Here is a 20,724-nt window from a genome sequence, read left to right on the forward strand (position 1 = left end):
GTCTACAGCATCTGGCAACAGACATCATTTTGTTTATTTTTAACAACCCACTTCCAGATTATTGGACTAAATTTGGACCTGAAGGAAGCAGGGGCAGCTACAACATGTGTTAACTTGCACCGCTTGATCTGTTGAGCTTAAAAGCTAACACTGTATAGAAGGGAAAACAATAAAACACTAACTGCTGGTGAGGTTATACAATCATTTTACATTTGCATTACCATAAATTTAATATAACAATGACAAGTGAATGAGAAACTTTGAATTAGTGATATCTACAGTGATACAAAACTTGAGGGGATTAATCAAAACCTCAAACTGGAAGTCAATTTATCACATCTCTTGCATTGAGAGAACAATCAACTATTTTAAACGTTGTGGAACAGATAGTGTAAAGTAGAGTAGCTTCATGGACTTCAAAGAGACTCTCTTACTCAATTCCAGGTTTCAGAGTAGCAGCCGTGTTAGTCTGTATTCGCAAAAAGAAAAGGAGTACTTGTGGCACCTTAAAGACTAACCAATTTATTTGAGCATAAGATGAAGTGAGCTGCTACAGCTCACTACATCTTATGCTCAAATAAACTGGTTAGTCTCTAAGGTGCCACTAGTACTCCTTTTCTTTTTACTCAATTCCAGTGATGCTATCCTAGTTTATCTCCACTGAAAATCCTGCCAGGTTCTAAATACCCCTTTGCTTTGCTAATACTCCTCCAGAAACTTGAAAAAGTAAACTGGCTTGTCTGTTCATAGTTCAAGGTAGACTTTTTTGCATGTTTAACTTTTGTAGCATGCCAGCAATTACAAGACTTTTAGACCCTATTTGCTCTCAGGACACTGATGAAAGTAATATTTAGTTTTATATGTACTGAAGCTGTGAGAAGCAATTAACTTTAATGAGACTTCTTTTTCTTTTAATCTGAGACTGATTAACATTAGCATGATTACTATGAACTGCATGCAGATGTGTTGCACTGTTCTTGCCATTATGTCAACAGTCCTTAAGATTGGTCATATCGGATTTCAAACTCATTCTATCTCTTGGCATATTCTGTATGAAATCTCCTTCATTTGCAACATTTGAAATATGTGCTCCTTCCCGCTCAGTGTCTGAAATATGTTCTCAATCGTTGCTCTATCTGGGCCACTCTTAATGTTTGATTTACATCCTCGACCTCAGCTTGCCGACAACGGGCTTATTAACACAAAATTCTGCCCACCATGATGGTCTCTCCAGCACCTTGCTGCCTTGAAGGACTATTGTCCACAGATTTTTATATAGCTGCAAAAGAAGAAGAATGTAGATTAACATAAGCAGAAAATCATTTAAATTTCACAAAAGTTTAAACAATTTAAATAAAACCAACTGAAATGGAATTGCAATTGCAACTGTATTTCTAGGAATACAGAATAAGCACAAGGAATAAGCACAAAATAATTTGAAAAATAAAGCACAAAATTATGTGAAAGCAAGAACAAAACAAATTTGAGATCAGATCTTCAGCTGGGGTAAACTGGACTAACAGTTTGACTTAGCTGAGTGAGGCTGATTTGTGCCACCTAAGGATCTGGCCTTTTAACATTCTAACTGCTATGAAACAATCACAAAGCAAAAGAAAAACAGTGAAAACACAGTTCATAGAGGAAAGATTAAATGAAGCCGTTTCATTCTGTTCATGCCTCTGAAAGTTATAGCTGAAAATACTCTGTTTTTACCCTTCTTTCTATATGTTTTTGGCAAGTTACAGAATTTTTCTCCCAGATGTGAACACTTCTGTTTGAGCATCAGAAATTCCTCTCCCATCAGCACATTGTTAATTCATCAGTCTTTCCCAACTTGTTATTTTATACAGCCCAGTTAAAAGCATTAAATGGGAAGTAAATTCTGCAAAAGGCCACTTTAATAGTGTAGATCTGTTGAACGCTGGTCAGGTTATATTTTTGGCTATTTGGAAATATTTGACAGTTTCACAATTAATTTAAACTTTTTAATACCATCCTAAAAAAATGGGAGGAGGTGAGGGAGACCAGATCCTCACCTGGTGTCAATCACCATAGCTGCAATGACTTCCATGGTGCGACACCGATTTACACCAGCTGAGGCTTTGGCCCTACATGTTTTAAATAAAAATTTCAAAGAATCTCCAAAATAATTAATACATTTGAACTTTGATTTTTCTGGACTATGGTTAGCTGAGACACTTGGGTCCATAAAAAAGTTGGTTTGACCTCCAGCCTACAAAATGTTCGATTTAGTACTGAAAAGCTAACAAAAACTTTATACACTTAGGCTGAGATTTTCAAAACTGCCTTGGATGGGAACTGGGCATCCAAGTCTTCCAACTTTACTCTTGAATCATTCAGTCCTAAAGCTGCACAGTAAGGTCTAAAGCCTCTTTCCTACATAGTTTAAGAACTGCAGATTCCTGACCCCACCAACCCTACCTTAACAGAACCTTGATTATCCAAATGAAATTCATTTCCCTGTTACACTCAGATGATCTGGCCTGTACAGTCCTGCAATTTGTACTGTATTTTTTCCATTGCCTTTCTACTCTTCATTCTCTTTATTTTTACCTTTGAAATACAAGCTGTCTGTAATTTATTAACCAGTTAAATCCACTCTCTGTTCAGAATACACATTCTTACTGTCATCAATTTCTTCTGCTTCTTATTGGATATTTTAACATTCACATTTACAGTCATTTGGATACCTTTCTTTCTAATTTTCTGCTTTCAGTTATTTTGTCTTTGGATTCTCTGACTCATAGCTGTGGCCCTAATCTTATTTTAAGAACCATAATTTCCCTTTCCCGCTCTGTAGGTGGTTCATGTTTTAGTCATTTTTTAAAATTATTCCCTCTAAACCACTTCCTCAGAAACATTAATTGGATGTTCAGATTCTGTAGGAAACTTAGCAGGCAATTGGGAGCCTAGGACTGTGACTGTCCATGGGATTTAGGCTTCTAACTGCATAAGGGCCAGATTTTTAAAGGTATTTAGGTGCCTAGAGATGCAGGTAGGCACTTAGTGGGATTTTCACAAAGGGATTTCACTCCTATAGGAGTTAGGCACTGAATTTTCATTTGAAAATTCCATTTTGAATGTGGGACTTAGGCTCCTAAGTCACAGAGACACTTTTGAAAATTTTACCCCTAAACTTTAATAAAGGCAAGAATCTCCACCAAGTACCCTAAACTTATGAGCCACCCAGACAGGTGGCTTTACTTTAAGGACCTGTATGAAAATGAGACCACTGATTTATATGCCCAAATAGGAATTTAAGTACCTAAAAGCAGACATGCAAGTGTGAAATTCTGACCATGCAATTGCTGACACTTAGCCACAGGGTGAGTTTAGCCCTTTCCCCCCATGAATAACCCTCCCATTGATGGGGAGTCCCATTCTTCGGAGGCCACACCCCAAAACCACCACATCTAGAAGAGTCTAACAAAGTCACAGGTAGACTGTGTTCAGTGCCATGAAAATGACCACCTCCTCCTCCTCCCTCCTAATTCTCATGTGTCTGACCCTCTTTGGTAATGACTCCCCTGCAATTGAATAAGTGAATTAGAAGCTGCTGCTTTCATTTTGGGTAGCTGCAACAGCTTGATTAGGAAGAAGGTGGCTCTTTCATTTAGATAATTAATTTTTATGTTCTTGATAGTTCAAGCAGTAAACAAGGAAGTGGAACAAAAACTGTGTTCAGCATTTTGATGATGTGTCTAAAATCACATTTTAATTGGCGTCTGCACAAGATAAAGCTGAAAATGCAACTTAGGGTTCCTGGAATGGAGACATCTATTGGAATAACAGGGCAGATGAGTGATCTTTAGTCTCTTTTGTAGAAGGAATGAAATACTTTTTAAAGGAGCTTTGCTACCACATGATACAGGGCCGGATTTTGCCCGGCCCTTACCCAAGTACACAATATGGGTGATAAAGGGAACGATGTCAATATAGTACAGCATGGATCAGACCCAATATTCAAAGAACATTCTTATACCCTAGCATGGCCTGCATACAGGCCAGGCAGAATTGCCATGTGTCTGCTTATGAGCGCAGAGATTGTTCCATTCGTGCTCCCAGGAAGGGGAACACTGGGGCAAGCAGCACCTCATGAAGGAGTGGGTTTTGTAGTAGGTGCTCTCTGCTGCACACTAGAGAACTAAGGGGGGCATTCTGAATACTTTTCACTGTTCCTTCAGGGAAAGTGCAGCTCTGCACGACCCTGTTCTGTGAGCTGTGCCTATCAAGTGTATTCACTGTAGCTCTCTGAAAACAGTACATATTGTTTTGTTCAGCCTCAGATGTAAGAGGCTAGTAAGATCCACTAAGAGGAATTTTTAGAACAGAAATCTTACAAGACTCATCCAGCTGTGCAGAAAGACACTTTCCAAAGCCCTTCGCTCTTAACTGGACTGAGGAAGAAACTGACACGCATAAAGAGAAGAACAGACTGCCTCTGGGGATATCTGCAAATGAGCAGCACTTCCAGAACCCACGGCACAATGATATTGCTTAGGTGGTGCTAGAACTGACTGAATGGCACTACGATGAAGGCAGACACTGAAATGCTCTGGCCAAGATTTTCAAATGTGATTTTGGGTGCCCAGCCTGAGACACGTTGAAGAGGCCTGATTTTCAGAAAGCGATGAGAATCTATCCCCTTCAAAATCAGGGCCTCTGAAAGGTGCCCCAAGTTGGGTACCCAAACCCCCCAGTCACTTTTGAAAATCTTGACCTATTTTTTTAAACCAAATTGGTTTGAAGCTCCGTTAGTTAATGTTTGTAAAATACTTTGAGATCCTCCCATTAATGGTGTAAAGCACAGTGGTGGTGGTGTTATTATTTCTGGTCTATAAGTGTACCTGTTACTTTTCAAGCTAAGGGCTGTCTCAATCCAGCCTAGAGAAAGGTGGGGTGAGTTGTGCATCTCTGCCATTTATACAACACACCAATTTCGGCAGCATGTCGTGTATGTGTAGCTACACGCTGCAGTTTAAACGGCTGCAGCCACACTGCGGTGGGTAGCTACATGTGTCAGTGAAAGGCTCTGGCAGGGAGGAGGCGGCAGGGAAAGGATCAGCGTTTTCTTTGCTGCCTCCCCTGCTGCCAGAGACTTTCCCTGCTGGAGTCTTTCCCTCTGGCAGGGAAGGGCTCCAGTGTCAGGGAGTTGCTGGGGCCTTTTCCTGCAGAGGGAAAAGGCTCTGGCACTGGGATGCAGCAAGACTCCACACTGAGAGTCATGGCATGAGTGAGCAGACAGCATGTAGTCTATGTACTCCGGGTACATTCCTACACCCTTCCGGCATACTTTTACTTGCTTACTCCATGTCTCACGGTCTACACTACTATTAATGTCTGTGCTAGGAGGGCTCTGCATGTACATACACTACACACTGCTGAAAGAATCCTGCAGTGTAGACACACCCTTAGGGAGCAGCCTGCATTGTGTCTCTGTTTTTTGATTCTTGTGTGTTAAGGTTCTGGATTTTAAGAAATAAAGTAGTGGTAAATCTTTTTGGAAGGTTGCAATGTAATTTCTCTGTTTGTAGGCCATGACCATAACACTTCTTAATTGGAACAAGTTTTAATTCCACTTTGCTCTCATATTAGACATTTTCATTAAAAATCAGGAAAAGAGGGTAAATTACATTAACAGATGACACTAAAATGAGGGTGTTGTGAGCACCAATAAGATCAGAGGAATCATTCCTAGAAAAGTTAGAAATATAGGCAAGGAATAAAAACACAAGATTCCAACTGGTAAAATGAAAGCCATTACATCTGATGAGACAATAATTTGAAACAGCAACAGAACTAAACAAAAACAACGACCTAGGATGAAAACCTAGCCCAATTACAATCAATGGGAGTTTTGCTATTGACTTCAAAGGGGCCAGAATTTCACCTTTAGGGTGATACTGGATGGCAAATTAGACTATGCTGGGCAAAGTGATAGAGAAGTAAAAAAGACCAGACCACCTTTGGGGTCTATGTGCATAGGCAGAGCATCACGGAACAAGAAGATAGTAACAGAGAACCCACTCAATGAGTTTGGGAATCAGAAGGGCTGGCAAAGTTAGAAGGATGTTGGAGGCCCTCCAAATATTTAAATATCTAGAAAAGAGATCTTTCACTGTGGAATTATGGGATGTACAGTAGCTTCTTCAATCCAGGGTATGTACAGATTTCTACCAAAGCAATACATTCTGAACAGTAGCATGTGACTTCCCCATATACTGGAGCATATCCTCAGCTAGTGCAAATTGTCATAGCTCCATTGAAGTCAATGCACCAGCTGAGGGTTTGCCCTTTTCTTCTAGCTGTAAAGCTTCTTAATTTAAAATATTAGTCCGGTTACATAAATGCCTTTTTAATTATTAGCTTTACAAACACAGGAAGGTTTCTCTTTACCTCTCCATCAGCTCTGCCAATAGGTGAGTTCAGAATGAAGTCAGGAGGTGCAATGACATCCACCAAGGCAACTGCATCATCTTTCAACTGTTTAAAAACAAAGAGCATAAATTTGGCAGCTCTTCTAGATTTCTATGGTTACCTATGGACAACAAAGCAGTGCTTCAAGAAACCAGCCAATGGTAACTTAAGTTGTTACACTTTTAAAGATCCACTATCAACACACTGTCTATTCACACTATTTTTGTCTTTCTTCCAGAGCAATAAGAAAAAAAAGACCCAACTCTATTTGAGAAGTTTTCTATGCTTTCCTTAAAAGCATTAAGTTTTATTTTCACCTAGGCAGTACTGTGTATGTTCATACAAACTGATCAACACACAACTCATTCATTAACATACAATTTCCAGATTCTTCTTCTTTACAATTCATATCTTGCCTGGTCAAAATGTGTGCTAGCTTGAAAAGCTATGTGTTGAGAAAAAAATAACACAGACAATATTTATGAGCTGAGATGATAATGAAATAAATAGAACGGCACTGCTGCTCTCAAGTGTTTTACTGGCCTCCCATTTCATCCAATAAACACAGTACTTCAAATGACAAATGAAATCCAGAGCATCATCTTCCAAAAATTTCCCCTCAAAATATGAAATATTACTTTCTCTGAGCCCTTGTAGAATACTCAGGCTTTGACCCAATGCTACTAACCTTCCCCTTTTTAAACAGGCTATTCAACTGCAAATAGGATAGCATCCTGGTAATCTCTTGAAGTGCAGAGTAAGTGGTATGTCTTTCTTCTGTTACTAGCATGTTGTGTTGCTGTCCATCCACACCAAAATGATATTAGAGACTTACCTTGGAACAAAGCTCCAGAATAGCATGCTGTATGAATCGACCAGGCTGTTCACCTGAAGCATATCCACCTGCAAATATATTTACAATGAAATTAAATGGTCAAGCTAAGATTATGTTGCTATATTCCTTTTACCAATGGCATGGTTTTATAAATCTGTTTGGTATTTATGAAGATGAAACTTGTGAGAGTTGTGATGACTCTCTCACTCAAGAGGTAGACTTTAAAAATTCGCTTCCTCAGGCACCTGGAGCCTTTTACATGTGTAAATCACAAGGCTTTTCTACGGTCCCAGGGTGTGTGAATTAGAGCATGCACTAGGGTGCTGCACTGTAACTGCCCCATGTGGATGCTGTGGGCATGAACTAAAAGGTACCTAGTTCACAGTAACATAGTCCTGTTTGAAAGAGAACTATGTTAATGCGAACTAAGTTCCTTTTAGTTTGCACCAGCAAATGTCCACATGGGACAGTTACAGCACAGCATGCTAGTGTGCACTACAGTTCACTCCCCCAGAGTCTGAACTGCAGGGCCGGGTAGACAAAGTATGGCTATATATCATCCCTACCCCCGGGGCTGGATCTCACAGAGGTGTATAAGTTCACTACAGCCCTTGTGCTAACAGAGCTGAGGCTTTTAGCTTAGCTAATAGAGTCTGACTCTCTTAGATCCAGAGCTGAATCCCTGCTTCTGACAGCCTACCCAGTAATGCTGCATTACACAGGCAATAACTAAATGTTCTATCATATACTCCAGTCAAGATTCACTTTCTCCCTGCCAAAGTGCATGCACTATATAGAAAAAATGAAGGTTACAATTAGGGCTGTTTAAAAAGTGATCCACACTGAAGATAGATTTGATCTCACCTTGGTACAGCACGGCCATGTGTTTACTTAAAGACCACAGTCCATACAGAGCACTAAGACGCTTTAGGACAGGCTGGAGTGTAGATGGTGTGTTGGGATCATGAGTGTATTCGTGATACCTTTGTAAGACTGTTTGCTCGATAAAAGCGATGGCTAATGAACGACAGTAGTATACCTTAAGAAATAGAAAAGGATTAAATAACATGTTGACAAACAAAACACACAAGGGCCAGATCCTCAGCTGCTATAAAATGGCATAGCAACATTGAAGTTAATGGAGTTATGCCGATTTACACCAGTTGACAATCCAGCTCAAGTTTTAACAAATAAACAAGACTCTCTGGGAAGTGTGTGCCTAAGGAAGTGCTTTCAAAGTGTGCATTTCAAATGTCTGTTTGGCTAGGGACAATTAGGTTTTTCAGAAACGCAGTGGACATATCTACTGCAACTGGAAATAAGGTTCCTAATTCTCCACCACCTCCCAACTCGTACAGTCACTTGTACCCCTGTCAAATGGCAGGACAAAACTGATGTATAATATGCTACCGTTCTGATCTGGAAGCATTTCATACCCACTTTGTACAGGTGTAAATGACTAAGGTGGAACACAGTTGAGAATCAGGTCCAAGATCTTGTTAATGCCCATTGAGCCCGAACAGAAAATGCTATAGAAATTAATATGAATGATACCAGTAGGGTTCTATGGAAATTATTATAAAATCTATAGTACTGAATAGAGACTGCTCTCCTTTCAATAAATGTTTTTAAACAATCTTATGGAATTCTGTAGCAGGGATAGAATTTTCTACTAAATTAGAGGAAAAGGAAGGGTCTGATCCTATAAACACTATTGGACATAGTGCTTACTAGACCCCATTGACTCTAATGTTGTTTGAAAGAATGACACAACTAACCCTTTGCTCTTACCTTATTAGCAAGGTAAAAAAAAAAATCACTACCTCTTACAATATTTTTAATACACAGGATAAAAATATAGGGTCTGAGTATTTGCATAGGAAGATTTGGTAGTCTTTACATATCCACTTGAACTGGAATACCATTTAAATTTGAAAGAGGATGTTATATGAATGAATATGTATATGAGAGTGAATCCAGAGCTGAATAGGAAGCTGTTTGTGTTATAACAGTTTGTTACACTGCTCTCAATTGTTTCATACAGGCATTAATTTTGTATTAATCAACTTGTTGGGTTTGTTCTATGTTCAGTAAATCACAGTTGGTTGGGTTTCTTTTAAATCACTGCAAAAGACAGGATATTTAATAAACCAAAGACCTCTTCCAAATAATTCCACTTTCTTCGTATAGTTCTTTGATGGCACCCTTGATCAGTGTCACAACCAGAGATAAGCTTGAACCACAAAAACCACATCTGAACACCCATAAACTTTGGGAGGGCAGAGAGATTTTTTTCACCCTCAATGGCTGGACCTGAATTTAGATCAGAATTTCATGATTAGACCAATTCTCTAGTCGCAATCAAATGTCTCTCACAGTATCCCTGTTGGAGCCCCGAGAATGAGTTCCCTCCTCCCCCCACTTCTTCCTATTTTATAAACCCAGTCTTGTAGTCCTGCATTTTCCCCATTAACCTTGTGGCTGAGAACAAATGGACAGGACTCCCTTCTGAGCCTGTTAATCCTGTTCAACCAGAATGAGACATCACAGATGAGTGATACAAAGCATTCCCTCCCCTGCTACCCTGGGATGTCTTCAGTGAACTCTCAACTCATAACAGCCCAGGTATAGGCCAGGAATCTGTCCCAGATCTCCTGCAGCATGACTGAACACTACATCATTTCTCTGCCAAGGGGTTGACAGAAAGTGCTTCTTCATGCCTGATGTTTTAAAATCAATTCTGCAAAGGTCACCAAAGCTCCAGCATGCTAATAATTTTCAGATGTATTTAATGCACATTATTTACAAGAAGAAAAGGAGTACTTGTGGCACCTTAGAGACTAACCAATTTATTTGAGCATAAGCTTTCGTGAGCTACAGCTCACTTCATCGGATGCATACTGTAGCTCACGAAATAAATATACTCAAATAAATTGGTTAGTCTCTAAGATGCCACAAGTACTCCTTTTCTTTTTGCAAATACAGACTAACACGGCTGTTACTCTGAAACCTGTCATTATTTATGAGAAAAATCCTCCCCTGTGCTGCACAAGCATTGTAGGAAGGGAAGAGGGCCTAATGAATATAAGGAAGAAGTAGGGCAGGGCAACTTTATATTGCTCAGCTTCTTAACACACTTGGCTATGCACGACATTCCCAAAGGGGTGTAGTCATTGGGTAATGGGCCGTACCAGATGCAATTGTAGTTGTATTTATGCTGCTGTCAGTAGTAAGTGCCAGCCAGGGGACATGTTGTTGCTCTGATACTGACCCAGCAAAGTAGACATTTCTCTCTTATTCTAAGCTATTGCTCTGATGAAGGCTCTGATGGTGGTTACTTCTACCATAGCTTTTGCAAAGTCCAAACCAGCAGAGCTATCCTGGGTGGTGGATGCCTGGGTGAAGCCAGGTCTTCTCTACTTGGATACAGAGTTGAGTGTTTCTTGTTGCAAGTTTTCAATGTACTTTGCAGGTAAGGTTGGTAAGATTGGCCACCTTCAGAGCAGCAGATCCCCCTCAGGAGTGACAAATGCCAAGAATTCTGTGCTTTGGGTTCCAGCCAGTTTTGCTCACTGAGGATAGAGATGGATGGGGAAGTGCTGCAAGCTGTGATTTGGAGCCATGCCCTCCTTGGCTGTTAAAATCTTGTTAGGGGACAGTGGATCCACTCGTAGTATGACTGTCAATGTTTCCTTTTCAGTTTCCAGTACTGTCAGTCTGGTATCTTTCATGAGGGTCCTGCATTTGAATTATAGACATTAGAGACGGAAAAGACCTATTAGGTCATTTAGTCCATCTACCTGCCAGAGCAGGATTCTTTCCTATAGTATGTATTTGGCCATAAGCGCAGCATGATAAGCAGATGTAGATGTACTAATTAGGAATGGTAGTGGATTTAACAGTAGTAGATATAATGTTCAAAACAGGAGTTTAAAATTAAGATTAATTTGAATTTATTACACAACTATGTCTGCACGGTTCTGAAGGAAACTATTTTCTGAAATATTTTACTGATCATAATTGTCCTCCTTTAATACTGTTTAATACAACGCACATGAATGGGAATGCATTTTTATTAGTTACTATGATTTGCTGCTTTATAAATGACAGAAGGATACAGCAAACAAGATCTGGCAAACTTGGAGGAAAATAGACAGTAAATAAAGTAGGACTCTGAATAAAGTGTTACCTGGCTGTTGTTTCTTGCTTCAAAATCACTACTCCCAGACCGTTTCTCGTGGCTCAATTTAAGGACACTTTCTCGGAGCAAGTAACAAACCAGCCATTTATATGCAGCTAACGGAACTGCAAGACAGAAGAAATTTTCCATGTGGGAAAGAGAGGAAAACTGAAATATTGCATGTTGATGCTCCCATTGCTAGTAATCACAAACAGAATCAACTTTATTCTAAACTCATGTTATGTGGGATGGACACTGGATTCCTATAGGAGGCTTACATAAATCAATAAAAATCTCCTGCAGCCATCACATCACAAATATTCAACCAAACAGTGTTGGGCAGTGTTATTCCCTGGACAAGAACCTCTGAGGGCCACCTAAGCACTGCAGCAAATGATTCTCCTTTCTCCGAGCTGACACTTAACCAAGGCACCAGCATGGTCTTAGGGGACAGTGTGTTGCTGGAGATGCTGGGGTAGATTCTCCCTTGTGGACAAGTTCTGCTAATTGCAGAGCACAGGGAAGGTTTCAGGGAGTCAGCTGTGACCCCCATTCCTCTGCAACCTGACCCTAGCATAAGGAGCTGCTCTAACTTATCCCTCTGAGGTAAGGTCCCTGAATGACTTATGAGAGTGGAGGGCAGGCATAGCAAAGCTCCACTCTGCCATGACCCTTCCCTGCTTTCAGCCTTTTCCTCCAGCATCCTGGAGATAGGTGTGGGCAGCTTTCACAGGAGGAGCTATGCCACCTCCACCAGCTTGTGACCACTGGAGAGTTTCCCTTTGCTAGGGGAATGCTCTGCTGGCAACCCACTGCCACAAAACTGCAACTCTGAAGTGCCTGACTGGGGCAAAAAGAATCCTGACCATAGTCTTTGAAATAAGAATAAACAAGGTCTTGGCTACATGCATTCATTAAATGTCCCATGACACTTTTCACAAGAATGGGTTGTTTCCTGTAACAGAGTCAAATTCTCAGTTTATTATTTATATTCTGCCTCCCTACAGGTTCAATCACGTAAGGTATTTTCTCTTCCTCTTCTAAAGATCAATCCTGAAAGGTACTGTGTATCTCCTTGCATTGAGGATAGCCAACAACTTGTGGGTTGAGCCCTCAAACGTTGTGGAGTGATGGTACATGCCATTAAACTGTTGCCAGGTTCCACCCAGGTCTGGCTGCATTTAAGTGACAAGTGAAGTAACCACTGCATATCAGATTGTTAAATTTTTTAAGCACTCTGGGATTATTAGGGAAGCAGGTATTACAGAGTACATATGGGCATGTTTAGTGTTGAGAAAAAGAAGGCCGAGGGGGCACTTTATAACCGTCTTCAAATATATTAAGGACCATTATTAAGAGGATGGTGATCAATTGTTCTCCATGTCCAGTGAAGGAAGGTAGGACAAGTAGTAATTGGCTTAATCTGTAGCAAGGGAGATTTAGGTTAGATATCAGGAAACACTTTCTAACTATAAGGATAGTTAAGTACTGGAATAAGTTACCAAGGGACATAGTGGAATCCCTGTCATTGGAGGCTTTTAAGAACAGGTTAGAAATACACCTGTTAGGAATGGTGTAGGTACACTTGGTCCTACCTCAGTATGGTGGGGGGCTGACTAGATAACCTCTCAAGGTCCCTTCCAGCTTCACATCTCTATGATTCTTGGCTAAATCCTGGTGGCCTAAATCCTAGTCAGAGACTTAGTCCAGTGCTATTAAATTACTTCTAATATAAAATTAATACAGATGAACAGATTTAGTGGGTTTTTTTTCAACTGTGATTTCGCTGCTTCAGTAGGTATTAACTGAGGAGACAAAAATGTGCTTAGTTATTAGTTTGTGCTGTCCAGCATGTCACAAGCTTGAGATTTACCACAAAGACAAAGCAAACATTTATTTCAGCAAGTCTTTCTTCTAAGCCTTTGCATTTTGAAGCTAATCAGATGTTAAGTTTTTGTCATAACTATTGAGGCATTATCTCACTTGGAGCTCTGCATCATTACCGAGACTTCAGTAATCCCAGGATTTCTTCATTCAATTAGCTGAGCCCTGAAGCAGTTATTTGGATTCCAGGAAATAACCAGATTGCCTGTTAATGACATCTATAAATTAAGGTTAAATTTCTACCCACAATAAGTTCTGAGTTTCATAGACTGACTTTTGTCTTAAATCCTCATATAGATCTAATTCCCTCTAATTTCCCCCTAGGAGCCAGTCTGGGTAAATAGCAGCAATAAAATCGTGGGAATGGCATGTACTGTCTGTCTTAATTTGATTATAGCAGAGAAAACTAAGACAACTGCTGAAGTTTTTTTCTCACTGTTTCTCCATTTTTTCCAACCAAACTAAAGACGATTACTACATCGTGACATACTTTGTCTGAGCCTATTGTACTATTCAAAATGTTGCCCTGCTCTACACTGTTCTAACTCACACGCATTTTCCTTATAAAGCTATTTCAAGGCCCCAACCTAATTACATCAAATGGAGATCTGGCCCACATAAGAGTCTCTGGCCATGTCTACGCTACACAGTTTTGTCAACAAAAGTCAGGTTTCATAGACAAAACAGCGGAGGTGTACACGCAACAATGTTCCTCCCACCGATTTAACTCTCCTGCTACGCCAACAGAATAAAACCACCTCCACGAGAGACAGAGCTTTTTGCGACAAAGTTATAGTGACACGGTGTCAGTGTAGACACTGCACTTGTTTATGTTACCCTCAGTGGGCTCTGGGAGGTGTCCCACAATGCCCATCATGACCACTCTGGTGAGCAGTTTCTACTCTGCAAAGGTACTCAGGCATGCACTCCTCCCACTTTAAAGCCCTGAGTATGTTTGAAATTCCACTTCTTGTTTGCTCGGAGTGGACAGCCCACATCGCATCTTCCCATGCCGGCTTTCCACAGCAAACAGGCTCCCGTGTGGAGTACAATGGAAGTTGCTGGATCTGTTGGGTCTGTGGGGAGAGGAGGATGCTCAGTTGTAGCGCCAATCCAGCCATAGGAATGTTGACACCTATGAGCAGACTGCTTGTGGCATTGATGAAAAGGGGCAAAAAAGGGACATGTAGTAGTGCCGTGCGGAGATAAGGCAGGCGTACCAGAAGGCACAGGAGGCCAACCGTTGCTCTGGCGTGGCACCAAAAACACGCTGCTTCTACAAGGAGCTGCACACCATCCTCAGCAGTGACCCCACCTTCCCCGCCAAGAGCCCCATGGATACTTCGGGGGGACTGGAGGCAGCAGCCAGTGGGTCAGCCCTGAGGAGGTTGAGTTGAAGGAGAATGTGGGGCAGGCGACAGGCTCGTCTGGTGGCATGGCGAGCCAGGACCTCTGACTCCGGAGTGGTCTAGCCTGTTCCAGCAGTCTGGCTCTGGTATGCCTGAAGCAGGAGATGGGAGCTCTGGTGAGTACTCATTTTACTTTGATAGTGCATGGTTGCATAAGGTAGAGGTGTCTTTTAATTTGCTACATGGTGCATGTGGGAGAAGGGATTGAAATTAACAACACTAGGTACTGTTTGCGTCTGCTTCACATTTTCCTGTGCAGCCACGCAGTGGAGGTCTTGCAAAACAGTTTGTTAATGCACACGGGGATCTCCTGGGAATCCTCCATAGAGATAAAACGGTTACCCACCTTCTTGTAACTGTCGTTCTTCAAGATGTGTTGTTCACATCCATTCCAATCAGGTGTGTGCGCGTGCCGTGTGCACAGTCGTTGGAAACTTTTTCCCTTAGCAGCTCCCATCAGGTTGGCTGGGGAGCCCCCTGGGGTGGCGCCTTCATGGTGCTCAATATATGACCCTGCCGACCCAATCCCTCCTTCAGTTCTTTCTTACCATATGTGGCGGCCGTTGGAACTGTCTCACTTGCCTTGCAAGTACTCCCTTAGCTTAGTTATCTAGTTCTCTTTTTTTCAGAATACTGTTACTAGGTGCTTGCAGTGATCCCTTGGGTCAAACCCTCGGGTCAAGCTCACCATGATTAGCGCTCTGGCCATGCTTGCCAAGGAAAAGTGAGAAAGAGGTATGTAACTTTTATGCGTTTATGATTCAAGACTATGAGTGAAATCACAATACTGACTCTGTGTACTGTTTCTTTTGTTTCTGCAGATGTGCTCTTGAGGGCCAGCTCCTACACACTGTCAGATAAGGAGGTGAATGAGGAAAAGTAAGGGCAGCTCTCATTTTGTAGTCCTTGTGCTGTAGGGCGGGTATGAGCTCTGCACAGAGTTGAAGGAAGGTGGCTTTATGCACATGAAAGTTCTGCAGCCACTGCTCCTCATCCCATATCTGCATCACAATCTGATCCTACCACTCAGTGCTTGTTTCCCGTAGCAACAGTCCACCGTGTGCAGCTGTTCCGTGAATACCAACATCAATCTTGAATTGTTTCTTTCCATGGCACACAACAGCTCATGAAATACTGCAGGATCAGCAGTTCATAACACTTATCACTAGACTGGTGAGCAGTGCAGGATCCATGCTTTCAGGCAGAGATGGCAGGTGCAAAGTTTACAGGGGCAGTTGAAAAATGTCCTGAAATGCAGCTGGAAGACCTTGGAATTTTGGGATGGAGAAAACTCCCAGAACTCTTAGCAGGAGAAGGTGATGATTTGCATAGTGGGATAGCTACCCACAGTGCACTGCTCTCTCTGTCAGTGCTAGAACACCAACTGTGGACGCACTCTGCTGACACAAGGAGCATTGTATGAACATGCACAGGCGATGTAATTATAACAGTTTATGATAATCGATGTAACTTAAGTCGACTTAACTCTGTGGTGTAGACATGGCCTCTCCTAAAAACAATACAATAGTGGAGGACAACTACCAACAAATACAACTTTAGAGGAACAAGAATAACATTTTACTTGAAGAATACATGCAAGCCAATATTGCATGAAACCATTCTGTCTAGCAATTTCATGCTAGAATTCAATTTGCACATTTTGTGCCAATGAGACATATTAAGAAATGAAAATTTGGTCCCTAATAAATTGCAGTGTGCATCACACAACATAAATAAATAGTAAAATGCAATTTGATGGAGAATATATTATAAGAAGTGATGGTTGACCTGAAAAAAGCACTGGATCAGGTGAGAATTCAAATGTTCAGCTGTCAGCTTTTCAGATCTAGAGTTGGACGAATAATACAGAAAACTTTGTACATTTTTTATAGGATCTTTACATTTTTGAAAAATACCAACTCTATAAGTTGGCTGAAAAACAGCAAATATTTTTGCCAAAAAAAATCATCAAAAATTTGAAAATTTTAAACCAGCTCTGTCTGATTCCTTTTGCTGTCTAGAAAGCAGGCTGAAACGACATAGCACTTCTCACGGCGACCCAGGTTACAAGTAGCTCAAGAATAGCACCTGTTTTTAGTGTGTCTGCTTTGGAATGAAACCAAAAGGTGAAGAGCTGTGCAAAAGTAGGAATAAAAACACCCAACAGATCAAGTTAATTCACATTTTAATCTGAATTAGTTTACCCATTCTAGTTCTCTTGCAGTCAAGGCTCTACACGTATCATAATAAATACCAGAGGAAAAACATTGCTTATTAGGGATCATAGAATCATAGGGTTAGAAGGGACCACAAGGGCCATCTAGTCTAACCCCCTACCACGATGCAGGATGTTGTGTCTAAAAGGATGTGCTGTAATTTGAGCTCCCTTGAATACTGTGAGTTTGGAAGCATCACTCAGTCTCTAATGCTTATAGGTAAGCTGTCTGCTTACAAAAGATGGTGGAAAAATACAGAGCGGACAAAGAGAGAGAAGAAAAATCAGCTGGCTGGGTGGAAGGGACAGAGTGAAAATAACTATTTGTATCGAGAAAATAGAAAATGGCTACCTGAGGAGTCCATGCAGTCTTCAACACTAGAGGCTGTGAATTTCTGGCCAAGAATAAGACTGTAGTCTTCCAAAAAATTTACTGTTCCAAGAGGGGATGCAATAGGAGCTTTATCTGGAATACCAATGATGAATTGTTTAGTTACAAAGTCGGTGTCAGACTATTTTGAGGTAAAACACTATCCTAGGGTTAGGTTTACTCTTTCTTGATAGGCCAGGTGCAGAAATGCCAAAATATTTAGCTTATTACTGCCTAGTGGGGATTCAGCCGAATAAGGAGAGGTGAATAAGTGCTGAGGAGCTGACCTGGCTGGTTGCAAGCTCCCAGTGGAGTGGAGATTGTAGATTCAATACCCATGAATGGGTTTTCCACACCTGGAAGATCTTGGCCAGAATCTTTGCCAGCAATTTGTCCCGTGATCTTTTATCCAGAAAACAACAAAAGGCTATAATAATAATTATTCAGTTCGGCTAAACATTCTGCAACTTGTACTCTCAGTGCCTAGCACCAGAGTTCATTTGGAATGAATGACACGGATTCAGATGCTATTTAATGCGTATAAAGGCGGTCGGAGATAGATAGCCTTTATATTATTTTTCAAGGACCACAGAGCCCCCCCTCTCTGTGCAGAAAGCTTCCAATGACTTCCAGTGGACTTGGGAGTTTGAATCCCTAGCAGATACAGCACCAAGCACATTACTTTTTATCATGTTAATTTTTCAAAACCTACTTACAACATGGAATACAACTAGTTACAACGAGGTCCAGATACTGTGGAGATTGATGCAATAGAAATATAGAGCGAGAGATCAAGACACTTGTTTATGAAGGTACCTAGCATGTTATTTATGATCTACAAATAATGATTAAATAAATTCTGTCAGTATGAAATGATCTCCTAATCTTGTTACCAAATCACCACTAAATCTAAAACAAGATATAGTATGACATGCTAACCTTGGTGTTTAGCATTCACCCAGCTCAGTAAGTAGTTGCTGGTTTGCTGAAGCAGAACGTTATTGTCTCCTTCATATGTGCAGTTTGGGTCATTGTCATTTCGAATATCACCTAGACGATTCACTTTTAAAAGAAAAGTCACAAATTTTAATTCATAATGTAACTCAATCATTATAGAAACATGGGTCAAAAGAACTTGGAAACAATTATTCTGTGATTAAAAAAAATAAGAAATTGGAATCAGTTTCCAATACAATATAATTATTCTTATCAACAGGTGACGCTGAAAAGTTACCCTTTGTTTACAAAACTAAATACATGGGAGCAAATTTTCAGAAGCATGACATCCATTTTATGAGGGCAATCTGCATGTGCAAAATCTGTATCTGTATTTCTCCTCCTTCATAGGAATTGCAAGGGCAGTCTGGATAGTTGTAACTGCCTGATGGCTAGTGCAAATATTCCACTTCGCACCTGAAATTCATTTTGTGGGTGCAGATTTTGCATCTGCAAATTGGATCTGTGTGACACTGTACCTCAAAGTAGCACCCTGGAACCCCCATCTTCACCACTGTGATATGATTATGATATGTTTTGTACAAAGAATGCCTTGTGAGCTATCATTTAAAAAGTTTTGATCTGTTGAACATTAATATCCTGTTGAATTGTATGTGCTATCATTATATGTGACGTTACGAAGTACTGCTCTGTATGTGTTACTGAAATATGTTGTGAAGTGGATTGCACAGCTAGCCTTTCAGTAGCAACAAAGGAGCAACTATCACTGGCCAGATAGGCGTTGATGGCCCATCAAGAAGAATCCACTCTTCCAGAGGCTTCTCGGAGAGGGCACGTATGCAATGAGGGCTACCTAACCCCCACCTCACAGCAAGTATCTTTCTAGCAGCTGGAAGAAAGTATAAAAGAGGAACAGTGACATCATCACTTGGCCTCTCTCCTCCCCCATCTCAACACCTGGGAGAGCATCTGGAAGACAAAGAGTTTGAACCAGGGAGATTGGTCCCAGGCTGGGAAGGGAATCTAGCCTGTGTATTAAGGACTGTGAGCTGCCTGTAACACCTATTAGGATGAGAAGAGCTATTTGATTCAGATCTTGCTTTGGCCATGTCTACACTTACAAACTTACAGTGGCACAGCGGTACTGGTATAGCTGTGTGGCTGAAAGAGCACTTGTGTAGCTGCGTTATGCTGACAGGAGAGAGCTCTCCCATCGACATAATAAAACCAGCTCAATGAGCGGCGGCAGCTACGTTGGCAGGAGAGGGTCTCCCGCTGACACAGTGCTGTGCGCATGAGCACTTATGCCAGCAACACATATGTCGCTCAAGGGGATATTTTTTTCACACCTCTGAGCGACAAAAGTTTTGCCAACATAAGTGCTAGCGTAGACATGGCCATAGTCTGTTAAAGTTAGAATTTAGACTTCGTTTCTATTTTTATTTCCTATGTAATCAACTTTGATCTCTGTCTGCTACTTATAATCGTTTAATATTTATCATTCTGTAGTTAATAAAACTATTTTATTTAAAACTGTGTGGTTTTGATTAAAGTGCCTGGGAAATCTCAGCAACGGTTTGAAAGGACTGTTGCACGTCCCTTTGTTGGGCTGACAAACTAATTAATGAGCTTGCACTATCCAATGGAGTCTTGAGCAGTGAAAGATGGTATATTTCTGGGGTGCAAGGCTGGGGTGATTGCTGGGTGTGAGTCTCCACACGCTGATGGCTGAGTGATAATAGCACCTGGAGGGGTTGGCGGTTTGTCACTGGCATAGCATTGTGAGAGACCGCCCAGGCTGGAGGGTTAAGGGGGCATAGCGGTCCAACCGCTCCAGGTTGTACCCTGGGGACACCATCACAATATGTAAAAAGGAAGATGGGGCCAAAGCTCTTTTGAAAACTTACTGCCACTGATACATACACCTGTACCCAACAAAAACTGTGACAGAAATGTGTGCAAACAATTTTTGACTTTATCTATTCAGGAATTTGTAACTTACTGGCCAGGTAACCATGTCCTCCACAAGCTTCTCGACATTCCTGTGCCGCTTGCTGGGCAGTCCAGGAGGCCAGTGGTTTACCACCAGTAGACAAGGCATGAATCTCACGTCCAATTTCAGCCTTTGTAAAAAAAAAAAAAATAAGCTCATGGTAAATAATGTTTTTTAAACAAAACAAGTGCAAGAATACACACAAAAAGCTAAGGGTGAAATTCATCCATGCGACTGCCAAAGTCTTGACCAAGACCAGGGATTGAACCAAATACTAAAAACATAAATACCTCTTGAACAAAAAAGAGCCAGGCTCTCTAGCTGTGAGCTGTATACAGACCCACATCCTCTATGGACTGGTCACAAAAGGAGACACACTAACCGGGGTGCAAGGCCTACACCATTTAACTTGGCTTGCACAAAGCCTGAGGGTTTAAGTGAGA

At 41.1% G+C, this 20,724-nt stretch overlaps 1 protein-coding gene across 5 annotated transcripts in view; it reads right to left on the minus strand.

Moving 5' to 3' along the window:
- Positions 1-563: 563 nt before the first annotated feature.
- The window catches only part of ACOX3 (acyl-CoA oxidase 3, pristanoyl), a 58,690-nt gene continuing 38,529 nt past the window's right edge, over positions 564-20,724 (minus strand). For 2 of the 5 annotated variants that reach the window (XM_048848983.2, XM_048848981.2), the window contains 8 exons: positions 20,291-20,411; positions 18,271-18,393; positions 17,314-17,427; positions 11,463-11,578; positions 8,138-8,312; positions 7,274-7,341; positions 6,418-6,504; positions 564-1,279 (listed from right to left, as the gene is read on the minus strand). In XM_048848983.2, coding sequence (XP_048704940.2) covers positions 1,160-1,279; positions 6,418-6,504; positions 7,274-7,341; positions 8,138-8,312; positions 11,463-11,578; positions 17,314-17,427; positions 18,271-18,393; positions 20,291-20,411 — 924 coding nt within the window. In that variant the 3' untranslated portion in view covers positions 564-1,159. Of the gene's footprint in view, positions 1,280-6,417; positions 6,505-7,273; positions 7,342-8,137; positions 8,313-10,464; positions 11,012-11,462; positions 11,579-17,313; positions 17,428-18,270; positions 18,394-20,290; positions 20,412-20,724 lie in introns of those variants that run through there. The other 3 variants (XM_075128055.1, XM_048848984.2, XR_007356502.2) reach the window with 2 other exon arrangements.

Source organism: Caretta caretta, chromosome 4, assembly GCF_965140235.1.
Source record: "Caretta caretta isolate rCarCar2 chromosome 4, rCarCar1.hap1, whole genome shotgun sequence".
NCBI lineage: Eukaryota > Metazoa > Chordata > Testudines > Cheloniidae > Caretta > Caretta caretta.